At 29.7% G+C, this 20,059-nt stretch overlaps 1 protein-coding gene across 5 annotated transcripts in view; it reads left to right on the forward strand.

The window, feature by feature from the left end:
- The window catches only part of LOC143229436 (protein FAM13A-like), a 48,012-nt gene extending 29,681 nt beyond the window's left edge, over positions 1 to 18,331 (forward strand). For 3 of the 5 annotated variants that reach the window (XM_076461771.1, XM_076461769.1, XM_076461766.1), the window contains exons 8-21: positions 129 to 202; positions 1,374 to 1,567; positions 3,189 to 3,744; positions 6,316 to 6,415; positions 6,612 to 6,677; positions 7,092 to 7,150; positions 7,369 to 7,427; positions 8,075 to 8,156; positions 8,956 to 9,170; positions 9,467 to 9,742; positions 10,107 to 10,279; positions 13,548 to 13,649; positions 13,913 to 13,967; positions 17,720 to 18,331. In XM_076461771.1, coding sequence (XP_076317886.1) covers positions 129 to 202; positions 1,374 to 1,567; positions 3,189 to 3,744; positions 6,316 to 6,415; positions 6,612 to 6,677; positions 7,092 to 7,150; positions 7,369 to 7,427; positions 8,075 to 8,156; positions 8,956 to 9,170; positions 9,467 to 9,742; positions 10,107 to 10,279; positions 13,548 to 13,649; positions 13,913 to 13,967; positions 17,720 to 17,788 — 2,080 coding nt within the window. In that variant the 3' untranslated portion in view covers positions 17,789 to 18,331. The remainder of the gene's footprint in view (positions 1 to 128; positions 203 to 1,373; positions 1,568 to 3,188; positions 3,745 to 6,315; positions 6,416 to 6,611; positions 6,678 to 7,091; positions 7,151 to 7,368; positions 7,428 to 8,074; positions 8,157 to 8,955; positions 9,171 to 9,466; positions 9,743 to 10,106; positions 10,280 to 13,547; positions 13,650 to 13,912; positions 13,968 to 17,719) is intronic. The other 2 variants (XM_076461770.1, XM_076461767.1) reach the window with 1 other exon arrangement.
- Positions 18,332 to 20,059: the final 1,728 nt, after the last annotated feature.

The raw sequence follows: 20,059 nt of genomic DNA on the forward strand, positions 1-20,059 counted from the left end.
TCGTAAAACACTGATGCAATTGATATGAGTTTTCTTTTTTTAATATATACTGTGACCATGTATAATATAAAACTTCAGAAGTTGGGGGTAAATTAGCACACAAAATCATAATTTTGTAAACATTTCAGGATCATAGAAAAGAACCTTAGCCAAAGAATAATGGTGCATTTATTCAATGAAGACGTCAAAAAATCACAAAAATGTAAGTTATGATAGTGAACTCTTCTATTTGCAACTTATTTTTTGTTTGAAATTTCTGATTTTTTTTAGTTAGTAAAGGTAACTCCAGTTATGAATAAAGTTTATCAAATTGATTAGAAACTTTTCTAAGTACACATAAATTAACACTTTTCTCAAAGTAACAAAAGGTAAAATTTCTAGTCATTATAAAGTTGAATATTTTTCAACTTGTTGTCTTTAGTTAAAAATTACTTATCAGAAAAAATATAAAATGTTTGTCTGAATTCAGTATTGTTATTTTTTTCACCTATATAAGTTGAAAAATAATAAACATTTTTTCATATGTCAATCCTAGGAATTATGTTATAGTTATACTAAAGTGTCAGTTGTTATAGTTGATTACTTTGTATTTTGAGAACAAGTTTAAAATATATTATATAACACTGCCTTAAAGCTAACATATTGTTTTAAAACACTATTGTCAACTAAAATATGAGTTGTAATGAACAGAAGATACAGATAATAATAAAGTAATAACATAGATAATAAGGTCTTATCCTGATGGCAAGATTTTAGGTCATTTAGCTATAGTTAAATGACAGTGATTCAAGCAGATGGTAAGAATTTTGGTAATCTAAATTATTCTGATCAGGTCTGATCGAAAGGTTTTGATACATTAATTACAAGAACTTGTGCAGATGACAAGACATCTGGTTACCTGTATAAGAGATTATATCTAAATGAGAATATCTCAAACAGATGATAAGGTTCCTGGTAGTCTAAGTAATAAATTTGTGGCAAGTAAATAATAATATGTCAGTTACATAGTAAGACTCCTGATATTGTAATTAACAAGTTTTTGGGTAGCTAAATAATAAAATGATTCAAGCAGATGATAAGTTAAATTGTAAGATCTTGAGTGGGTTTCCTTTGAGTTTAGCAAGATCACTGCCAGTTAGCAAGAGACAAAATTTTGATAGGTTTAGTGTTTAAAGTTCTGATCAGTTATGAATTGAGGTTATTATTTATTTATATACAATTAAACCTAGGCAGACTATGTGTAATTCTGCCTAATATGTGACATTTTTAATTTAACATAACCAACTTGTTTGCATTAGTTGGATTTATTATATTTATGAGACATGGTCATGTAAGTGACATCAACAATAAGTACTTTTCAACTTTTTTCTCAGTGTATTTGTCTCAAAAAAGGAGGCACAAAGAGGAAGAAGAACCCAGCACCTCAAGATCAATTTCTATAGAAAATCTCTTGAACCAAGAACCACAAAACATGTATTATACCTCCATTGCTCACCACAGTAATCAGGAAATGACTGATCTTCAAGAATCAACTGGGAATATGAAAGACAAAACCAACTGGAAGCAGGTGTGCCATATACACAAAAATGCATTTATTATTTTTATTTCACAAGAAACTTGAAAATTTTTAATATTTTAGTAAAATGATTTTTAACAGTGGTACCATGTTAATTGTCAAATAACCACCCATTTCAGTGTCTTTTTTTTTTTAGACATACAGTTTAGTTGATTCAGTATTTACTTGTGCTTTTCATCTTGTATAATTTTCACCTTAACATAGTAAATACATTAAAAGTTTTGATTAATTACTAAATGTGATTAAGTAACAGCACTTTTGCTTTTAAACCCATATAGTAAATTTTTGTATTTCATAATGTATTTTGATTTCATTATATGTGATAAAATATAGGGAGAAATTTACAAGTTTAACACTAGATGGAACAGTCTCAATACAATATCTTGGTGTAGCCCTATCAAGGAGAATAAAGAAATTGATCAGAATAATTTTATCCTTGTAAAATTCTAAATCCTGAGTATTTTTATACACAGCTCTGCTGTAATTTGTTCACATGTGTCAAAGGAAGAAGAAGGAAATAAGTATTTTAATAGAAACACTTTTACATGTACTTAGGCCTGTGTGGCATCAACTCATAGCAAAGAAATTGCTCATTTAGGCCCTCTTTGCCCACGTGCAAAATGTTAAGATATTGATAGTTCTAGATCTTTAAATATACCTGTGAGCAGTGAGGACCCAGACATTCAACTCTCAGAATATAAGGAAATGGATGTTTATGAAGCTCAATGAAGTGCAGAATGTCATGTTCCACTGAGATGATAAAGTACAGAACTCGAACATTAGGAATATTATAATTCTAAAGAACACCCACACTTACAGACATTTCAAAACTGTTTCCAATTTCATCATCACTGTTAAAACCTTAGAAAGATAGTTCACAATATTTTAGCTATCAAACACACCATTAGATATTAAATGAGAAGTTTTTGGTACAACCAGCAGTTTAGAAAGACTTAAATAGTAACAACATAATGGAGTGTATGGTAAAATATGCAGCAAACACAGGTTTATTAATATTGTTACAAGAGAAAACATATAGAAAAATGGTTAATTATAATTACATACACTTATAAACAATAAAATAAAATAAAAACACCATGAATCTGTAACAGATTAGATTGAAGCAACAGCACTGAGTTGATGTTATTATTATAATTAGTTTTTAGTGGTTATAGAAAATGGAAAGGCTTTCTGTAATAAAGAGCTTGTAATCTGTTGTTCTGGAGTTGAGAAGTCTAGTCAGATTTTACTTTGTAACTTAGCAATTTATCATAAAGTGTTTTTGTGAATACTTTTTTCCTGCCAAAAAGATTTTAGGTGTCTTGAAGGTCCATGGATTTGCTTTTATCATGGATGTTATATAAATATTTTAAAGCTGATTTGAGTTTTAATAAATTCTTATCTAGAATATTCTTTATACCATATCATTGGAGGTAAGAAAAGTAATAATGTAATTACAATTTTTGAATTTTTACAACTGGTTTTTAATGCTAAAATATATGTCATTGCAATACTAGTTTGAAACTGTAAAATGTTAGAGATTTTCTTTACTTTTAGTAAAGGAAAAGTATTAGTTTTTGATTTAATATCTTCTCCCCTCCTTTTCTTTCAGTTGAACATATCTCTTTCTACTAGATGTACTCCATCTAGACATCTTCACTGTAGTTTAAACACCTGCAGCAAAATTCATACTAATGCTGAACAAGAGGGGAAAACTTGTAGTGTTTCTGAAGTGTCCACTGTATTAACACCACAAGAAGATTCTCTGTATTCTGATCATGACAAAGAAAATGTGAATTGTACCGAAGAATACACCAGAAGCCAGGAAACCCTGGATCAGTTCAAAATGTATTCTTTCCACGGCATGTCTGGAAATCGTTTTAATGAAAGTGTGACGCATCACACACTCAGGGATCATCCTCATTTACATGGTCATAATAAACCTCATCACCACCACCACCACTACCATCACTATAAAGAAGAAAATTTGTATCATAATAAAGAATTTGTATCTCATCCAATATTGAAATTACATACCTTGGAAAGCTCTGATTTAGCACAGAGCAGAGATGACCATGTCAGTACTACCCCTTGGGAAGATAGTACAACAAAAGAAATTCCTACTCCTCTAGACTTCACCTCCCTGTATGAGGAATGTGGTGGAGCAGGTAATTTTGGCTAACATTTGTGCAGATTTTAACAATTTTTGTGTGTGCTGTTCCCTATCCTTGTTAGTTGCTAGTATATAATTGTAAAGTTATGCAGAAGTTGTTGCAGTTTTTAATGTGTTTTTGACATTCATTGCAGCAAAAACGTTTTGGTCTCTTCCTTTATTTCATGGCTAAAATGCAAATTAGCGTGCAAAGATATAAAAACTACTGTACAGCTCCAGGAAACATTTGTTTTACAAAAATGCATGTGATAACCAAGATGAGACCCTTATTTATGCAAAAGTTTAATGGTGTGAAGAAAATACACAGGCATAAATAGGGTGGGACTACATTATTTTACAATCAAAACATATAACAACGACTCAATGAATATCTACATATTTGTAATAAAAGAAGAAGTTGGTCCAAGAATTAGTGTGTGTGTAAGTAGTTTAAGTTCAAGCTTCTATTTTTAAAGTGTAGGCTGCTTTCATTGTTAGGGGAGTGAAGCATGACAATTGGTTGCATGCTTGGTGGGTGGTGTTTATTTCTTTAATCTAAGATTTAAATTTCAATTCTTCTGTTAGATTATCTGTGATTAAAGTATGAAATTAATATTCACTGCTTTGTAATTTTTATACAACTTTATTTTTGCTTGGTTTAATATACATTTATTGTACAAATCTAATTGTTGTTTTGAAAACATTGATAATCCTGGTGATGGTTAGTTGAGGCAGTTATCACATAGGTTGTAATTCTCAACAAATTTATTATAAATTCCATTTAAGAACAAGTATCAAACTCAAAACTTCACAGAATTTCAAGGTTGACCTGTTTAACATATTTAAAGTTTCTATATTCCATACGTAATACAGTTGTAATTGAGTCTGCAAATATAATAATAGCAGAATGAAGCTGTAAAGTGGAACACAGTATTGAAACATGTCTTGATGTCAAAAGTTGGTTCTTAGACTGTCAGTTTCTGGTTTTTGTGATAAAATCACTGTTATGTCTTTTTGTTTTTACTTCATTTTTTCAACATTATATGAAAATGATTTTGCTTCCAATATAAAAAACATCAATGTATGTTGAAAACTTCTTTTAGTTTTTTAAATAAATAACTGTCATGCAATCTTCAAAATTCTTTGTTAAGTCCTAAAGAAATTCGTTTTGTGTTTATTGTCTGGCCACAGGTGAAATCATTTGAAGGAAGGAAGCACACAAACATAATACATAAAAATGAAGCTGAGGAAATTGGTAGTTTTACACATATATACTAGCTAAACTGATTTGTTATAAAATTTGCTTGTGATGTAAACATAAATACTACCTAGGAGTTTACTTAAGATGTTAAAAAACATATAAAGGAATGAAGTGCAAACACACATGGTGTTTAGACATATATAGGGTGCAAGCCCACTGAAGTAGAGTGGTTAAGCAAATAAGACTCCAGTTTGTTAGCACTTGAGTGTTACTTACCCATGTAATGTATACTAACTCCTAAAAGATGCTTGAAATTGCAAGGGGTTGTTTCAAAATATATCCAATAATACTTCAAATAAACTATACCTGTTTTAGCCTAGCTTATATGTCTATTATAAATCAAAATGAAAGTGGTGAAAAGTAATCAAGCTCTGCCTAATTATGGTAATATACTGCTCAGATAGTGAAAGAAAGATTATTACAGAGTTTCTAGTGAGTAGGCTAGCTCAATTTGAGAATTTTGCATAGGTTTAATGGCTTATTATATAATTTTATTATTGTCACAGTTAGTTATATGTCTAGTTTGTTATATTAGTTAAAAATCAATAATTAGACTTAGGTACTTGCATGGGCTACTAACTATGACAATTCCTCACTGTAATATTAAGTATGTAACTTTTTAAATATTTTGATATGGATTGTATTATGTGTACAGTAGATAATCAATTACATGATGATCAATTAACTGTACCATCTAACCAACCAAATACACCTTTTATCATATACATTACTTAAAGTATATTAACCTTCTATAAATGTAAAATTTTTGTTAAATAGAGAACATCATACAAGAATTATTTAACAATTAAAAATGCACAACTCTGAGTAAAAAAAGTCCCTTAATACAGACAAGTGAAGGTGGAGAACATTTCAATATTTCCTATTAAAATTAATAAATCAAAATTTATGTAATAAAATTTAATATATTGGAATACATTGAAAAAAAGTAATTTTTTAAATTTTCAATGTCAGGTAAAAATAATAAATCCTGAAGTGAAAGAACTTTTACTTTATTTTTTTCAGTGCCTTATCAGCAAACGTTAATGTATTGACATTTTAACTAAATTTTGTTGTTTCACAATTCCTAATTCTCCTAAATCTTATTATTTGAATTTCAAAGTCTTCCAATTAAAGCACAGTATTTCTTCACCTCCACTGTAGGTGTTAAATGTTTTACTGAATTGCATTAATGTTTTGCAAAACATTTCAATTTCATATTCATTTCTCATGATTTTAGTGAACTATACTATGATTATTGAGGCATGAAAAATGTACATAAAATGTTTCTTTAATCCTGGCAAAAACTAATAGTTGATTTTTCTCTAGAGCCAGTTCTATCTGAGCACTGTCATAGTTGGCCCCCAGTAAGTTTGGGTTATGAAGGTGTTCAGCTTTCCCCATCTCTTCACTATCTTCGAAAAGAAAAGTAGGTATAAACATAAACAACCTATAATGCTGTTGGAAGTGTTATCTTTTACTCGTATTTATATTGCATAACCATGGAAGTATTGAAAAATTGGAATTATGGGAAACATGTTTTTTTTTTCTTTATTTGTTGTTTTTTCTTCTATTGGTACTGTAGAACTTAAAATACTTGTTAATGTTCTCTTTCTTTTTTTAAGTTGTCAGGATTTGGATCCTATTTTTCCTCCTTCACCACCTAATGAACAAGAATTATTCAGAAAAAGGTAGACATTTTTGAATGCCTTATTTAATTACTTTTGCTTAAATTAGGTAATGACTTTAACAATTAGTAAAAGTTGTAAAGAAATATTGAACTAGTAAACGAATAAATACCTATATAACATATGTTACTTAAATTATTAAAATGGATCATAAATGTAACTGTTTAATCAGTTTGTCTACAAATTCATGATGTGAGGTTTAATGTCTCTCCCTGTTTGAATGTATTTTAAGGTAAACAAAAATATTTGGATCATTTTTCTGTTTTACTCCATGATTTCAGAAGTTTGAAATATTACCTTTTATGGTATAATGGAATGGAATTTTCAACATCTAAAATGTCAAATATAAAAATTATTTTGGATCTTATTAATAATTCATCTTATAAGAAACATTGAAAAGGTTATTCTAATTATTAGGTCTCTCAAGTTTGGAGAAGAAATGATGACTGTGAAGTATTTGAACAAAAAAATTCACAGTAAGTTGTACTTGTGAATTTAAATGGATAACTATAGTAACATAGTTTTATTTAATGAAATAAGACATAAGTTTAGTAAATAATATCTAGCATGTTGATAGTATAATTGAAACTTATGAAGGTTATATAACCATGAAAGTCTGTAAAAAAGTAAAAATCAAGACACTAAGTATTTTAGTATAACCATTGATAAGGAAAATTCATTTCTATTTGTTTAGTGTTGAAAAAGAAAATACGAAATTTTGAAGAGACATTTGAATCTCAACATGGTTTCAGGGTAAGATTTATACAGGTATAATACCACTTTGCTTTTTCCAGATTTAATTTACTGTTTGTTTACATAATTATCCATGATCACAGATTTTCAAAGCTAATAATTTTCCTTGTGATTTTATATTAATCTACTCCATTTCACAATGTAGAGCATTTCTGTGTAACTGTGTTCACTATTTTTGATTATTACATGAAAGAGTTTTCAAGATCACAAAAAACTAATTTTCGAAAATGATGAAGATCATATAACAAGAAACAAGTCCAACAGCACTTAGGAATCAGATCATTGACAAATAATTTTACAAATGCACAAATGAATCATTTTAAATTTTCAAGTTTTTAAGTGTAGTTATCTGTTTTGAGTAATCTTTTTATAGTGTTTGTATGAAAGCTGTCCTTTGATAATAGAGAAATGTATTCAACAGTTGAATATAATATTTTTAATGGATATTAAATATGTATTGTATTCCCTAGTATTTATAATACTATAAAAATATTAATAGTTTAAGAATTGTAGTAGTAATGATCATTTGTTCATTTCAGCTGCATAATAATATTAGCAGAGCTGAAATATTAAGCAATTTAAGGATGTTGATACCACATTAGACATTTTGTGGTGCTCTGTGTAAAATAAATTTTATTGTTTCATAGCCATCTCAAGCAGAAAAGATGAAGTATTCAGAAGTGAAGAAACTTGTGCAAGAGATAAATAAAGCAAGAAAAGAACTGAAATGTGAGTGTTTCGTATGGATGAAGATATAGAATGATCAACACAGCAGATATTAATACCTGCAGTTTGTAATGTCTTAATATGGAAATGCTTAATTGCCAGCAAAGATTTTGAGAATCTTTCTGTTTAATTGTTTGATGTCTTATGTTTTTGATTTGCTTGTATCATAAATATTATAAGAGTAATTTCTTTTATTATATCTTTCCTAGCTTAAATTTCATTAAGAACACCAACTTATTGTTGAAGTCTGTATTTAAAGTGTACTCAAATTAAAATATTTTGTACTTGCAATATAGTGAGATAACTGTTTACAAAACTTTAATATTATTGACTAGATGATAACTGTAGCTTGAGTAATACTCATTTCATCATCCTATCTAAAGCTAGATTGGTGACAGCAAAGATCAGATTTTCAGTTCTGGTGATGATTTTACTTGCATCTCTGCAATTATACTTGCTCATTATTAGTGTTTATTTATATTTATGTATCTTAGGTTGTATAAACTTTCCATTTATTAAACTACAAAGGAAACAGCATAACTGATTATACGCTACTTGAGCAAAATGGAATTTTTGCAAGTTTGAAGCAGTGAATGGAACCTATGCTTTGAAGTTTCAAAATACTGTATTACAGTATAAAACCAACTGGTTGTATTTTAAAATTGGGAAAAATCTCTTTGCTACAAACACTTTGATTATAAATAACTTATTATAATTTATTGCAGCTTCTTTAGTATGTTGTAAAAAAACTTCACTTTATGATATTATTTTAGATGAAATAAACAAGTTTTCATATTATTAGATTTTAAAGAAGGACTCTATTTGGAAGGTGATACATTTCCTGTGAGAACAAAAGCTCCAGTATTTGAAGAAGAGGAAATTGACGATAATAAGATGAGAGTTAGTACTTCAATGTGTGAAAATACACTTGAACTTACAGTGGAAGATTCTTTGGAAAAAGCATTTAGAAGCCTTTCAGAAAAAAGGCAATTAGCTGAAAGGCCTCATGAACTAGAGGTAGTTATTAGTTTCTTTTTAAGGCTTTAGGTCAAGAAGAAGACAGAATTTTTCTTGTCTGTAAACTTATCACATAAGTTTTTTTTTTCTATAATAATGTGGGGTGCATATTTCATTATTATTACCTCATCAATTGATGCTACTGTACTTGATACTTAATTTTACTACACTTGAAAAAAAAAAGTAGAAGGTTTCATTTGAGTTCAGTTCTATTTTTTGCTATTTGTGTTTGTATGATTATTTCTTTTTATGGATAAGTTTTAAAATATTCATAATTTTATTTATTTGTTGCAAAGAATATGACTAATGAGCAAGTTAAGGAAGAAAAAGTTGACATACAAAAAGCTTTGCTCAAGATTGAAAGCATCCATGGAAGACCTTCGCTTGTACAGAATAGAGAAGTGGTTCGCCCACTGTATGATCACTATCGAAAAGTGAAACGACTGGTTGCAAGAAATAGCTTACAAAATGGAACTGGAGGAATGGGAAAAGACACAGGATTGGAGCTGCAACCAATTTTGGAACATGTGGCTATGGATTTTACTTCTCTCCAGCCTCGAGAAGAATGCACAGTGAGTTAGATGTAAAAGTCATGTTAAAAAACAAAATATGTAGAAGCTTTTAATAGACAAAACTTTTGTTATGTGAGTCAAAGAAAGCTTTAATTAAAAGCTCAAAATATTTTGTTAAAAGAAAATATATTTTATAGAGGTTTTGTGAAATAAATATTTGAAACATGGTGCACCAAGTGATATTTAATACTTGATAAATAGTAGCGTTTAAGTAAACTTGCCCTTTTTTGTTCAGTAATGTAATGATATACTAGAAATATTTCAAATAAATTCAGGTCTTGGTGTAATTACTTACATAGCTGATAGTTTAAACATATTGCATTTGTTAATATGGAAGAATAGTAATACAATGTTTTAAAAACAGGAAAAGGAACTGTCTGAAGAACCATGTAAAGGAAGGAATGGTTTGACTAATCAACTACAGACAGAGATACAAGACAGCAAGGTTGATGTCCTGGGTGACCAAGACACTGATAACTTGTCAAAATTGGCTGTCTTTGTCAAGTGTGACAGTTCCAACCTACATGAGCTTTCTTTGTAAGTAAAGTTTTTAGATATTTTAATACTTTGTTTTCTGTATTGTTAGAGAAATAATATAATAGTATAAAGGCTTGATACACAAATAAGACATGTTGTAGTGATAATAATAATGACATGGTATAGTAGTAGTAATAGTAGAGGTGTGCATAGTACTTGTAATACTAAAGATGGTATTAAACTTCTCTTACCATGAAGTCGCTCAAATGTACCAACTCAGTAGCAATTTTGTATTCATTATAGTTTTCATACTATAACTTTTAATACAGTATGTGTATCTTCACAAGTGTTAGTAAACATTAAAAATCACTTTTTAATGAAATAATTTTATTGAAAGTTTGTCCACGAATATAGACTTTTTTAACTAGTCCAAGCAGAAAGTAATTTTCACATTAAGGCTAAAAATACTTTTTTTCATCACAAAAACCAAAATTTATTTTATTTATCTCCAAAACCTAAAATAAATTTCAAAAATTTTTCTTCAGTAAAACTTTATATTTTATCTATTATTTTCTCTACCCTAACTGTATACAGATTACAAGATTAATCAATATGATCAGATACCATAAAAAAAAGAAATTTATAGAAATTACTTCTTTTTTTCTAGGATGATTTTAAATTGTAACATGAAACTAGATTTATCTTAAATAGCTTTAATCTGGTAAATAGTATACTTGACAAGTTATTTGTATTCAAATTTTTTTTATTTTATTGCCCTTTATCTTATATTGTGTAACATTTGCACTATGAAAATTTTAAATCAAATGGTAAATACTCACTTCACTTTACAATATTTAATTACAATTTTGCATAATGCATGGACTGCTTGCAAGTGTACCTCATGAAAAGTTTCTTCTTCATGTTACCTTATCTAGCCTAAAACTTTCCAATTTTTACATTTTAGTTACTTTTATAATAACAAATAAGGAATACACATAAAAACAAGAAATAAAGTACATGTGAGTGTCTTCTGTATTTTATGCCTTTGACTATCAATGTTACTTAAGCCTACTTTTTTGTACTAATGATACTACTGTACTAAATAATTTTTTATTTAATTAAATAATGCTTCAAAGAACATGAAACAGTCACATGCAAAAAACAAATAATCTATAATTATCACAGTTTTTCTGGCTTTTTAAACTATGCAACAAAGCTGTTAAAATTTCAGCTAAGCTTATCTATATGTTTTCCATGAGAATAAAGTTTGAACTAGAAGCATGATTGAGAAATCTCTGTACTGAAAACAGTGTAATACAATAGATTATTTGATGGATTAAAACCTTGGATTTCTATTGGTTATAAGTAATACAGTATTAAATGTTAGAGAGAACAATTTGCAATTTCTGAAAGAGGATGTGACAGATAACCAAACAATATTAAAGGCTATAAAAATTATGCTTTGCATAAGTGATGAAAATATTATAATAAGTGATTTACACTAAATTTTACATATCTTGGAGGGGTAGAAAATAAATTAAAGAGGGGATGCCTAGAGAGAAAATTTCAAAATTCTCCAGCTAGAGGAAGTTTGATGTTATAAAGTATTGCTTTTTAAAATTAAAATTTATAAACTGCTAACATTTGGATAATTAGCTACATTTTATGCCAAATATATTTGTATATTAAAACAGTAAAAACAAAGTATTGTAGTAATAAAGACTTGATATATTAGCAGTTTTTACAAAAGCATTGTATTGTAGTAGTAAAGAGCAGCTTTATTTTTCTTCAATAATTGAAAAGATTAAAATAAGTTTAATGAATTTTTATACTTGAATGTGTGTGTAGATGCATTTTTGGTTAAACTGTTTCTTATTCAACATGTGAAAGCTATCCATTTTTCTTAATGAATACCATTGTTTCTTGATAAATGGTATGGGGTTGTGTAAAGGCCTAAGATTAGATGATATTTTTAAAATGTTACAAAACAGGAAATGTTTAATGCAAATTTTGTAATATTTTGCAGAATATTAGCTATGCATAAATTAAAATTTTAGTCAATTGTCATAATGCTGAAATATTATTGAAATTATGGCATATTTTTTATTGAAAACAGTTGGGTGGAAAATGAATATCAGTTGATTTAATGTGAAAGCAACTAATTTGCAATGTTTTCTGTAACTTTCAATGCAATACGCATCAGGTCAGTCATTCGTTGTGATGAATATGAACCGAGCAAATAGCTATTCAACAAAAGTGCCATATATATCATACTTCTATAATTTTCTGCAGAGGGCCACTGTACATGTTGGTTCTAGATTTCTTGAAATGATGGTCGATATGTACTGTTACTTACAAATGTATAGTAAACTCAAGTGCCTAACATGTAAGAACAGACCATGTACATTCAGGTCCAGGCTTTACATAGTGTGAAAGAGTTTATGATCCAGTATGGGAAGGAATACAAGCGACATTCTTAGTTGTATCATATAATGTCTCACAGTTGGTCAACAAAATTTTATTAGTGGGAAATACTGGCTTACTGAAGGTTTTTGTGAATTAGTTATTAAATATTTTTAACCAATAATAAGTCATTGGAAGGATCTTAATTGTCCCTTTTATATGAGAAATTTAAGTGTTGATTGTAAGTAGTTACTCAGAAGTGCTTTGAAGGTTGGAAAATTGATCCAAATATACAACTAATTTTGATCACATGCTTTGCCAAATTTTTAATTTGGAACTTCTAATTGCTAATTGTCTTGATTATTAATCAGAGTTTAATTTGCAAAAATAACTATGTAGATCTCTGATTAATTGGTAGTGAAGTTTGTTCATAAAATTTGTGAGGTTGAAACAAAAAACTGTATAGAAACACTTATTCTTTGAATTTCAATATCTTGTTATTACAATATAGTTCAAGTGCTAAATGTTTTAACGATTTTCAAAACTTTGCAGTTTTATATTTTTAATGTCAAAGAGCAGGTTACAAGCAATACCATCAATGAATACTAATGTGCTAAGTACTTTAGTACAAGTTTATACAGTATGACATTTTTGTTCCTTACTTATTAAGTAAGCCACATAAGGCTGTTTGTTATCCAGATGTTCAACACGCTAAGAAAAAGCACCTACTAAGCAGACTTTTAAATAAGCAACTATAAAGATGAAATGGAAAAAAAAAGAGAGTTTAACCCAAGAATCAGTTGAACAAATTTGAAAGTGAAACAAAAGCAGAAAGTGATTCCATTTTTATAATGTTGTGGTGCAGAGATTTACATGCAGATTGATTCCAGTGTTTTCAATAATTTATCTAAATTTGCATTTATAGGCCGGAGTTGCTTTATCAACAGCATCAGGCACAGATGGAAAAAAAGAGACTACGTAGGATTTTACGTGAATTTGAAGAAGAGTTTCATAAAATGACTGGAAGGTAAAGTTGTAAAGATCATTGATATTAATTTCTGTCTCAAAACTAAATTTATTGGATGTGTCATATAGCATTGACTGAAAAATGAGATGTACCACATCTGTTGCAGGTCTGTTTTAAGTATTCTTACCAAGGTAGAAAAAGGTTATACTTTTTTAGTTTTGTCAACTGTAGATTTAGATAGCATATGCATGTGAAAATTTAGAATGTAATGACTTCACTTACGAGTGAATATTAAGAAAATTTTTTTTTTATTACCATTTCAGGAAAGTGCATAAGGAAGACAGAAGTACAATGGAATCTACATATGGAGATTACAAAGTAAGTAGCAAATGTGCACATAAGAGCAAGTCAAATTGCTATCTGATTTGTATCCCTAAAATTAAGGCACAACAAGGTGATTAATATCTTAATAGATACATCTCTGGTATGGACAATATTATTAATCCAATATTTCATGTTACATCCTAATGGGATTAGTTATATGTACACATTTCTGATCACATAGTTTGTTTCAACATCATACTGTATGCTCTCTTTTGTTATTTTCACATTCTTATGATCAGTATATAATTCACAAGCAAAGACATTCAGAATTTGTTTTAACAGATAATTCTGCTTTTAGGCATATTTTTAACTCAAACTGGGAGAGGTCATTAACTAAGATTGATAGTCATGGCTGCTATTTCCAGTTTTTTGTTTAATATTAGTAGTTATTAAATATGCATTACTTGCATTTTTCTGTCTCTAATCATGAAATACTATAAATTATAATAGCTCCATTGTATACTATACACTGCTGGCCAAAATCTTAAGGCCAATGAACAAAAAAAAATATGCATTTTCCATTGTTAGACTCAACCACTTATTTGAGTAGAGCTTCGAAAGATGAAAATAAGAAAAGGGGGAAAAAAAAAAAAAAATTAGCATTTAATAGGGAAAATGTGAACACCATGAAATTAGCCTAAATAGTAGCTGCTCAAAAGTTAAAGACCATACTGAAACGAAGCGTTAATCCGTTAATCGGTAAACACGTATCAGAATTTAGTCATTTGTGTTCAAGCATTAGCGTTGTCAACATCTCCTGTTTACATTGGGAAAAAAACATGGCAAATGCTTAAAAGTTGACAGAGTTTGAACATGGTTGAATTGTCGAGCTGCAAAAACAAGGTCTCTCTCAACGTGCCATTGCTGGTGAGATTAAATGTAGTAAAACTGCTGTTGCAAATGTCTTAAAAGACCCTGACGGATACGGAATGAGAATTTCAAGTGGTTAGCCCAAGAAAATTTCGCTGGCATTGAGCAGGAGGATTTGACGGGTTGTCCGTTAAAACACCAACCAATCATCGAACCAGATTAAGGTCCTTACGGATGCAGAATACAGCTCAAGAACAAGATGGCATGTACGTGAGAAAGTCTTTAAAAAACCGTAAACGTATTCAAAGGCCACGCCTCCTTCCATACCACAAAACAGCTTGGTTACACTTTGCTGAGAAGCACCAAACATGGCACGTAGAAAAGTGGACGAAGGTTTTGTTCTCTAATGAAGAAAGATTTAACCTGGATTGTCCTGATTGCTTCCAATGTTACTGGCACAATAAGGATATTCCATTGGAGACATTTTCTACATTACATACTAGAGAAGGTTCCATTACGATCTGGGGTGTTTTCTCTTTCCATGGAACAATAGACCTGCTGGTTATACAAAGGCATCAAACAGTAGCTGGCTACATTGGCAAATTGGAGAGAGCATCCTTACTGACTGAAGGCTCTCGCTTGGGTGGAAATGACGGGATCTTTCAGCAGGACAACACTGCAATTCACAATGCCCATATGACAATGGACTTTTTCATGGCGAATAACGTAATTCTTTTGGACCATCCAGCGTCTTCGCCCAAACTGAACCCCGTTGAAAATGTTTGGGGATGGATGGCAAGGGAAGTCTATAGAAATGGACATCAATTCCAAACAGTGCATTTGCTTCGTGAAGCCATCTTCACCACTTGGAATAACATTCCAGCCAGCCTTCTACAAATGCTTATGTCGACCATGCCAAAGCGACTGTTTGAAGCTTTTCACAATGACAGCCTTGCAACTTACTACTGAGACTTCTTGTTGGGCATTTCCTACCCTGTTTAGGACTTCGTTTTGGTATGTTCTTAAACTTTTGAGCAGCTAGTATTTAGGCTAATTTCATAGTGTTCACACTTTCCCTATTAAATGCTAAAAAATTTTATTTTTATTTTCATCTCTCGAAGCTCTACTCAAATAAGTGGTTGAGTCTAACAATGCAAAATGCATATTTTTTCTTTATGCTCAATGGCCTTAAGAGTTTGACCAGCAGTGTACTTGCTGGCTAATTTGGTGAAGGATTAAGATGTTAACTATTGCTGGTTATATTTTTGTATATGTTTTTAAAACCAAAGCAGTAGGTAAGTCTGAGACACTATTATGGAAGTATTTATAGATGAAATTAATTTTATTGGAAGTTATAGTTTTCATATAAATATCAGTGATTAAATTTTTGGTTTTTCTTTTCCCCACCCATGTTTCAGTGTGTCTTCCTACAGTTGAAGATAGATTTAAAAAAAGAATGAGTATGATTATATCATTAGATGTTAATTTTGTTTTGGGGTTATGTCATATATATCTACTGCCATGATAAAATGTAAGTTCTAGTCGATCACTTGCCACTACCTTTGTTCTGCAAAGCATGCTTTTATTTAGGATATAGTAAGTATTTAGTAGGCTTTTTCTCCCATTTTAATTTTCAGTTTGTTCAGTTTATGGCCAAACCTTCACAATTAGCCCCTTATAAATAATCATGGAGATGTTTTACTGAATCATAATTTCAAATGTGGATAGGATATTTCAAATAGATATTATTACTTTGAAACAACACATCAGTTCTAAAAGTTTTGTGGCATGAAGGATTACTTTGATGATCACCTGTCTAATATCTTTCTATAACCTGAACCTTTTAGACATACCACAGATAAGTCTCATATCCAATATCCTTCACATTCTATATAATAGTCTCTTCACAGTTGGCACCACATATTTATCTGAATTATTCACCTTTATGTATTGAAAACAATATTGGGTATCACTCTGAAACTTGAAGTTTTTTTCTTGTTGTTTTCTTATGTACAAAGCTACACACTATGCCCACTATGGGTATCAAAACTCTGTTTTTAATGATATAAGTTCTCAAACACCACTGTGCAATTGGAGGGCTGGTTGAAGTGACTCATCTGTGATGTCGAGAAACCCACTTGTTGAGAAATTTATATGCAAAGAAACCTTTCTTTGTGAACCTGACGAAGGTCGAAACGTTGTTCGCTCTTCTATGTAAAATATTTTCTCAACCCAAACGAGCCGTTTTTGCATATAAGTGACTCATCTCTACATAATTTTCAAAATACATAAGAATTACACTGTTGACTGATTTCACACCAGCATATAAAATGAACTACATAGTTAACCACATAGGCAAAATAGACATCAAAATTAAAGAATAGGTTAAACAATTACAAAGATTTTATATTTTAATTTAAGAGGATAATATTTAGAGCTAGCCCTCCTTGTCATCCTTTTAAAATAAAAATATAAAAACTTGGGAATTTTTAACCTTTTCTTTTATGCCAACATATTTCAGCCTCCTACAAAATTCACAAATTAATGAATATCATTAGCTATAGATCAAACTGGTATTAACATTTGATCTCATAAGATTTAGTTATTTGTAGCACTTTTGCTAGAGCTGACAATATTTTACATATGATACAGAGTTACTAACACTGTTGAATAAAAAATTGTAAATAACCAAGGGGTGCATCTATTTTATTTAATACATTTGCACATTTCAAATAGCTTGCAATTCTACAATATACTTCCACTTCACTTACCTCTCTGTTAGATGTCGGTGTATATACAGTATTTTACAAAAAATGACATGCCACATGTTAAAGGGTGTTGGTACATTTGGCAGAATGGTTTATATAACATGGCCTTAAAATTATATATGGATGTCTTCCAAGATATCTTTCATGATAAGTTTATTTCTTTTACAGCAAGTGAAAGCCAGGCTACGATTGTTGGAAGCATTGATGTCCAAACATGAACATCGCAGTGTAATCTGACTGAATATTTATTGCATTTGTTATGATTGTAACTAATATAATTGTTTTCCTTCTTGCATACATGCAGATTTGAGTGTTATTATGTTTTATAATCTAAACACTTTTTTCACCTGAGGTTTATTGTAGAAGACATTATAAACCCCATTTTTTGGAGGTGAAGTAAAGGAAATGTAAACATTACAATAAAGCCAAAACTCCCCACCTATTTAAAACAAATTATAAGTGTAAATAATGTACAGCCACTAAATATATATATACACACATTTAATAAAAATTCTTTGTGTACTTTTATTTTTAAGCTAAGATTACTCTTGTAGATTAAGTACTGTGATAATTTATCCATTAGTGTTAAATGTTCTACATCTGAAAAAATGGAATGTATGTATCATTATTAATAATATATTGTTAATGAGTTATAGAAATCCTTTTTGCAATTCTGGCAATGTTACAATCAAATAATAAAACGTATGTTCCTGTATATGGATTTGCCATTATATCCTATATGCTAGAAGCTTGAATAAAGAGATACGTTTTGCCCTTAAATCCTCACTTTTTTTCATTCAAACACCAACAGACTATAACAAGAATAAAAAGATATCAATCATTTGCATTCCATTCATAGTAGCCACTGACTGAAGATAATCATTATTTAGACATAACCTAAAACATTCTCTGCCAAATTTTAAATTATGAAATTATCTATAAAAATAACTGAAATGTTTGCTGACTTAGATTGTGTGTTTAAAATAAATTACAGATATCTCAAAGAGAAAGACAACTCAATTTATGTTGAAGCTCTATTTCTAAAGTTTATGAAATGTTTAAAAATTAAAAAGTGCTTAATCAATTAAGAGAAAACTGACAGTTACCTTTATTTAAAATGCAAGTTTCAAGTTTTTCAAACATTCTTAGTGAATACTACACTTCTAAAATATTGTTTTAATTTCTTGTCTCAATTTGTATTTTGCAAATCATATCAAAATTCCACCATATAAATCTCTCAAGATTTAAAATTGGCCAAGGATGAATGTTGAGTCATAGAGGTAATTATTGACTCACTCTTCTTGTGTAAAACACAAATGTGCTTAACATACTTAATTAACCAATTGTTTTGAATCATGTATTGCAAGTGTCCAAGACAACTGTAAACTACACGACTATGGTCTTCTACCTAAGGTTACACATTGCTCAAGAACAGGATGTATATAAAAGCAACTATGAAGTACATTACTAATCTTTTCTTCAAGTCTAAATAAAATTGAAGTAAAAACAGGAAGATATAAAAGGAAACTGTGGAGGTACATACAGTTAGCACAGGCTAATAATAAAAAACAAAACAAAACTGCAAGTCCAAACTCTAACTTTCAAAGATCTAATTTATTGGTTTAACATTATGTGGCCCCCCCCTTCCCAGTGGCATAATGGTATATTTGCAGATTTATACTGCTTAAAACAGAGCTTAGGTACCCATGGTGGGCAGAGCACAGATAGCCCTTTGTGTGGCTTTGTGCTTAACAACCAAGAACATTATGTGAGCTACACCAAAATTAAGTAACTACTGTTTGTTATATTACACAAAAAAATATTTAAGCAGAAAAATAACAAAAAAGAGAGACTATGAAATAAATTGTACATGACTTCCCTTCACTGAATAAGCATTAATGATTTGTAATTTAGCCCATTAAGTATACTTTAACTAGCTTGCAGCTTCCTTGAATAAGTGGTAAAGGCTCTAATCTCTCTTCCAAATGCTTGTTTTGTTTGGAACTAAAAACACCAATTTGTATACAAAATTAAGTTGTCAATAGTTAGACATGTCAACTTTTACTCCTGAATTGCTGCTGAATACACATCACAACCAAGCAAAGAATGTTACAGATAGAACTCTCATATTTTTGTAACCATTAAAATTACCATGGTTTTTGGAGTTTACTGCTGCAATTCCACCTAATAAAGAACTAGAAAATTTGTGGGTTATATTTCAATATGATTTTCAGACAGCAAGTTTTCTTGTGCAATAAGACACACCTATGTTTAGGTATTTAAGACAATAATTATTCTGAACATATTTATTTTGTTCTCAAGGATGGTGTTACTTTCACTAGTTATTACAGGTTAAGACAATTAAAACTACCAATTAGCTTAAGAATTTTGGATTTGAAAGAAAAACTAAAACACAAAAAGACTGAATACTATTAGCATACATCACAATACTGTCTGCAAAATATTTAGCAATGAAGGCCCAAAAATGGTGCAGTTTATGACCCTCAT

Source organism: Tachypleus tridentatus, chromosome 10 (assembly GCF_004210375.1).
Source record: "Tachypleus tridentatus isolate NWPU-2018 chromosome 10, ASM421037v1, whole genome shotgun sequence".
Taxonomy (NCBI): domain Eukaryota; kingdom Metazoa; phylum Arthropoda; class Merostomata; order Xiphosura; family Limulidae; genus Tachypleus; species Tachypleus tridentatus.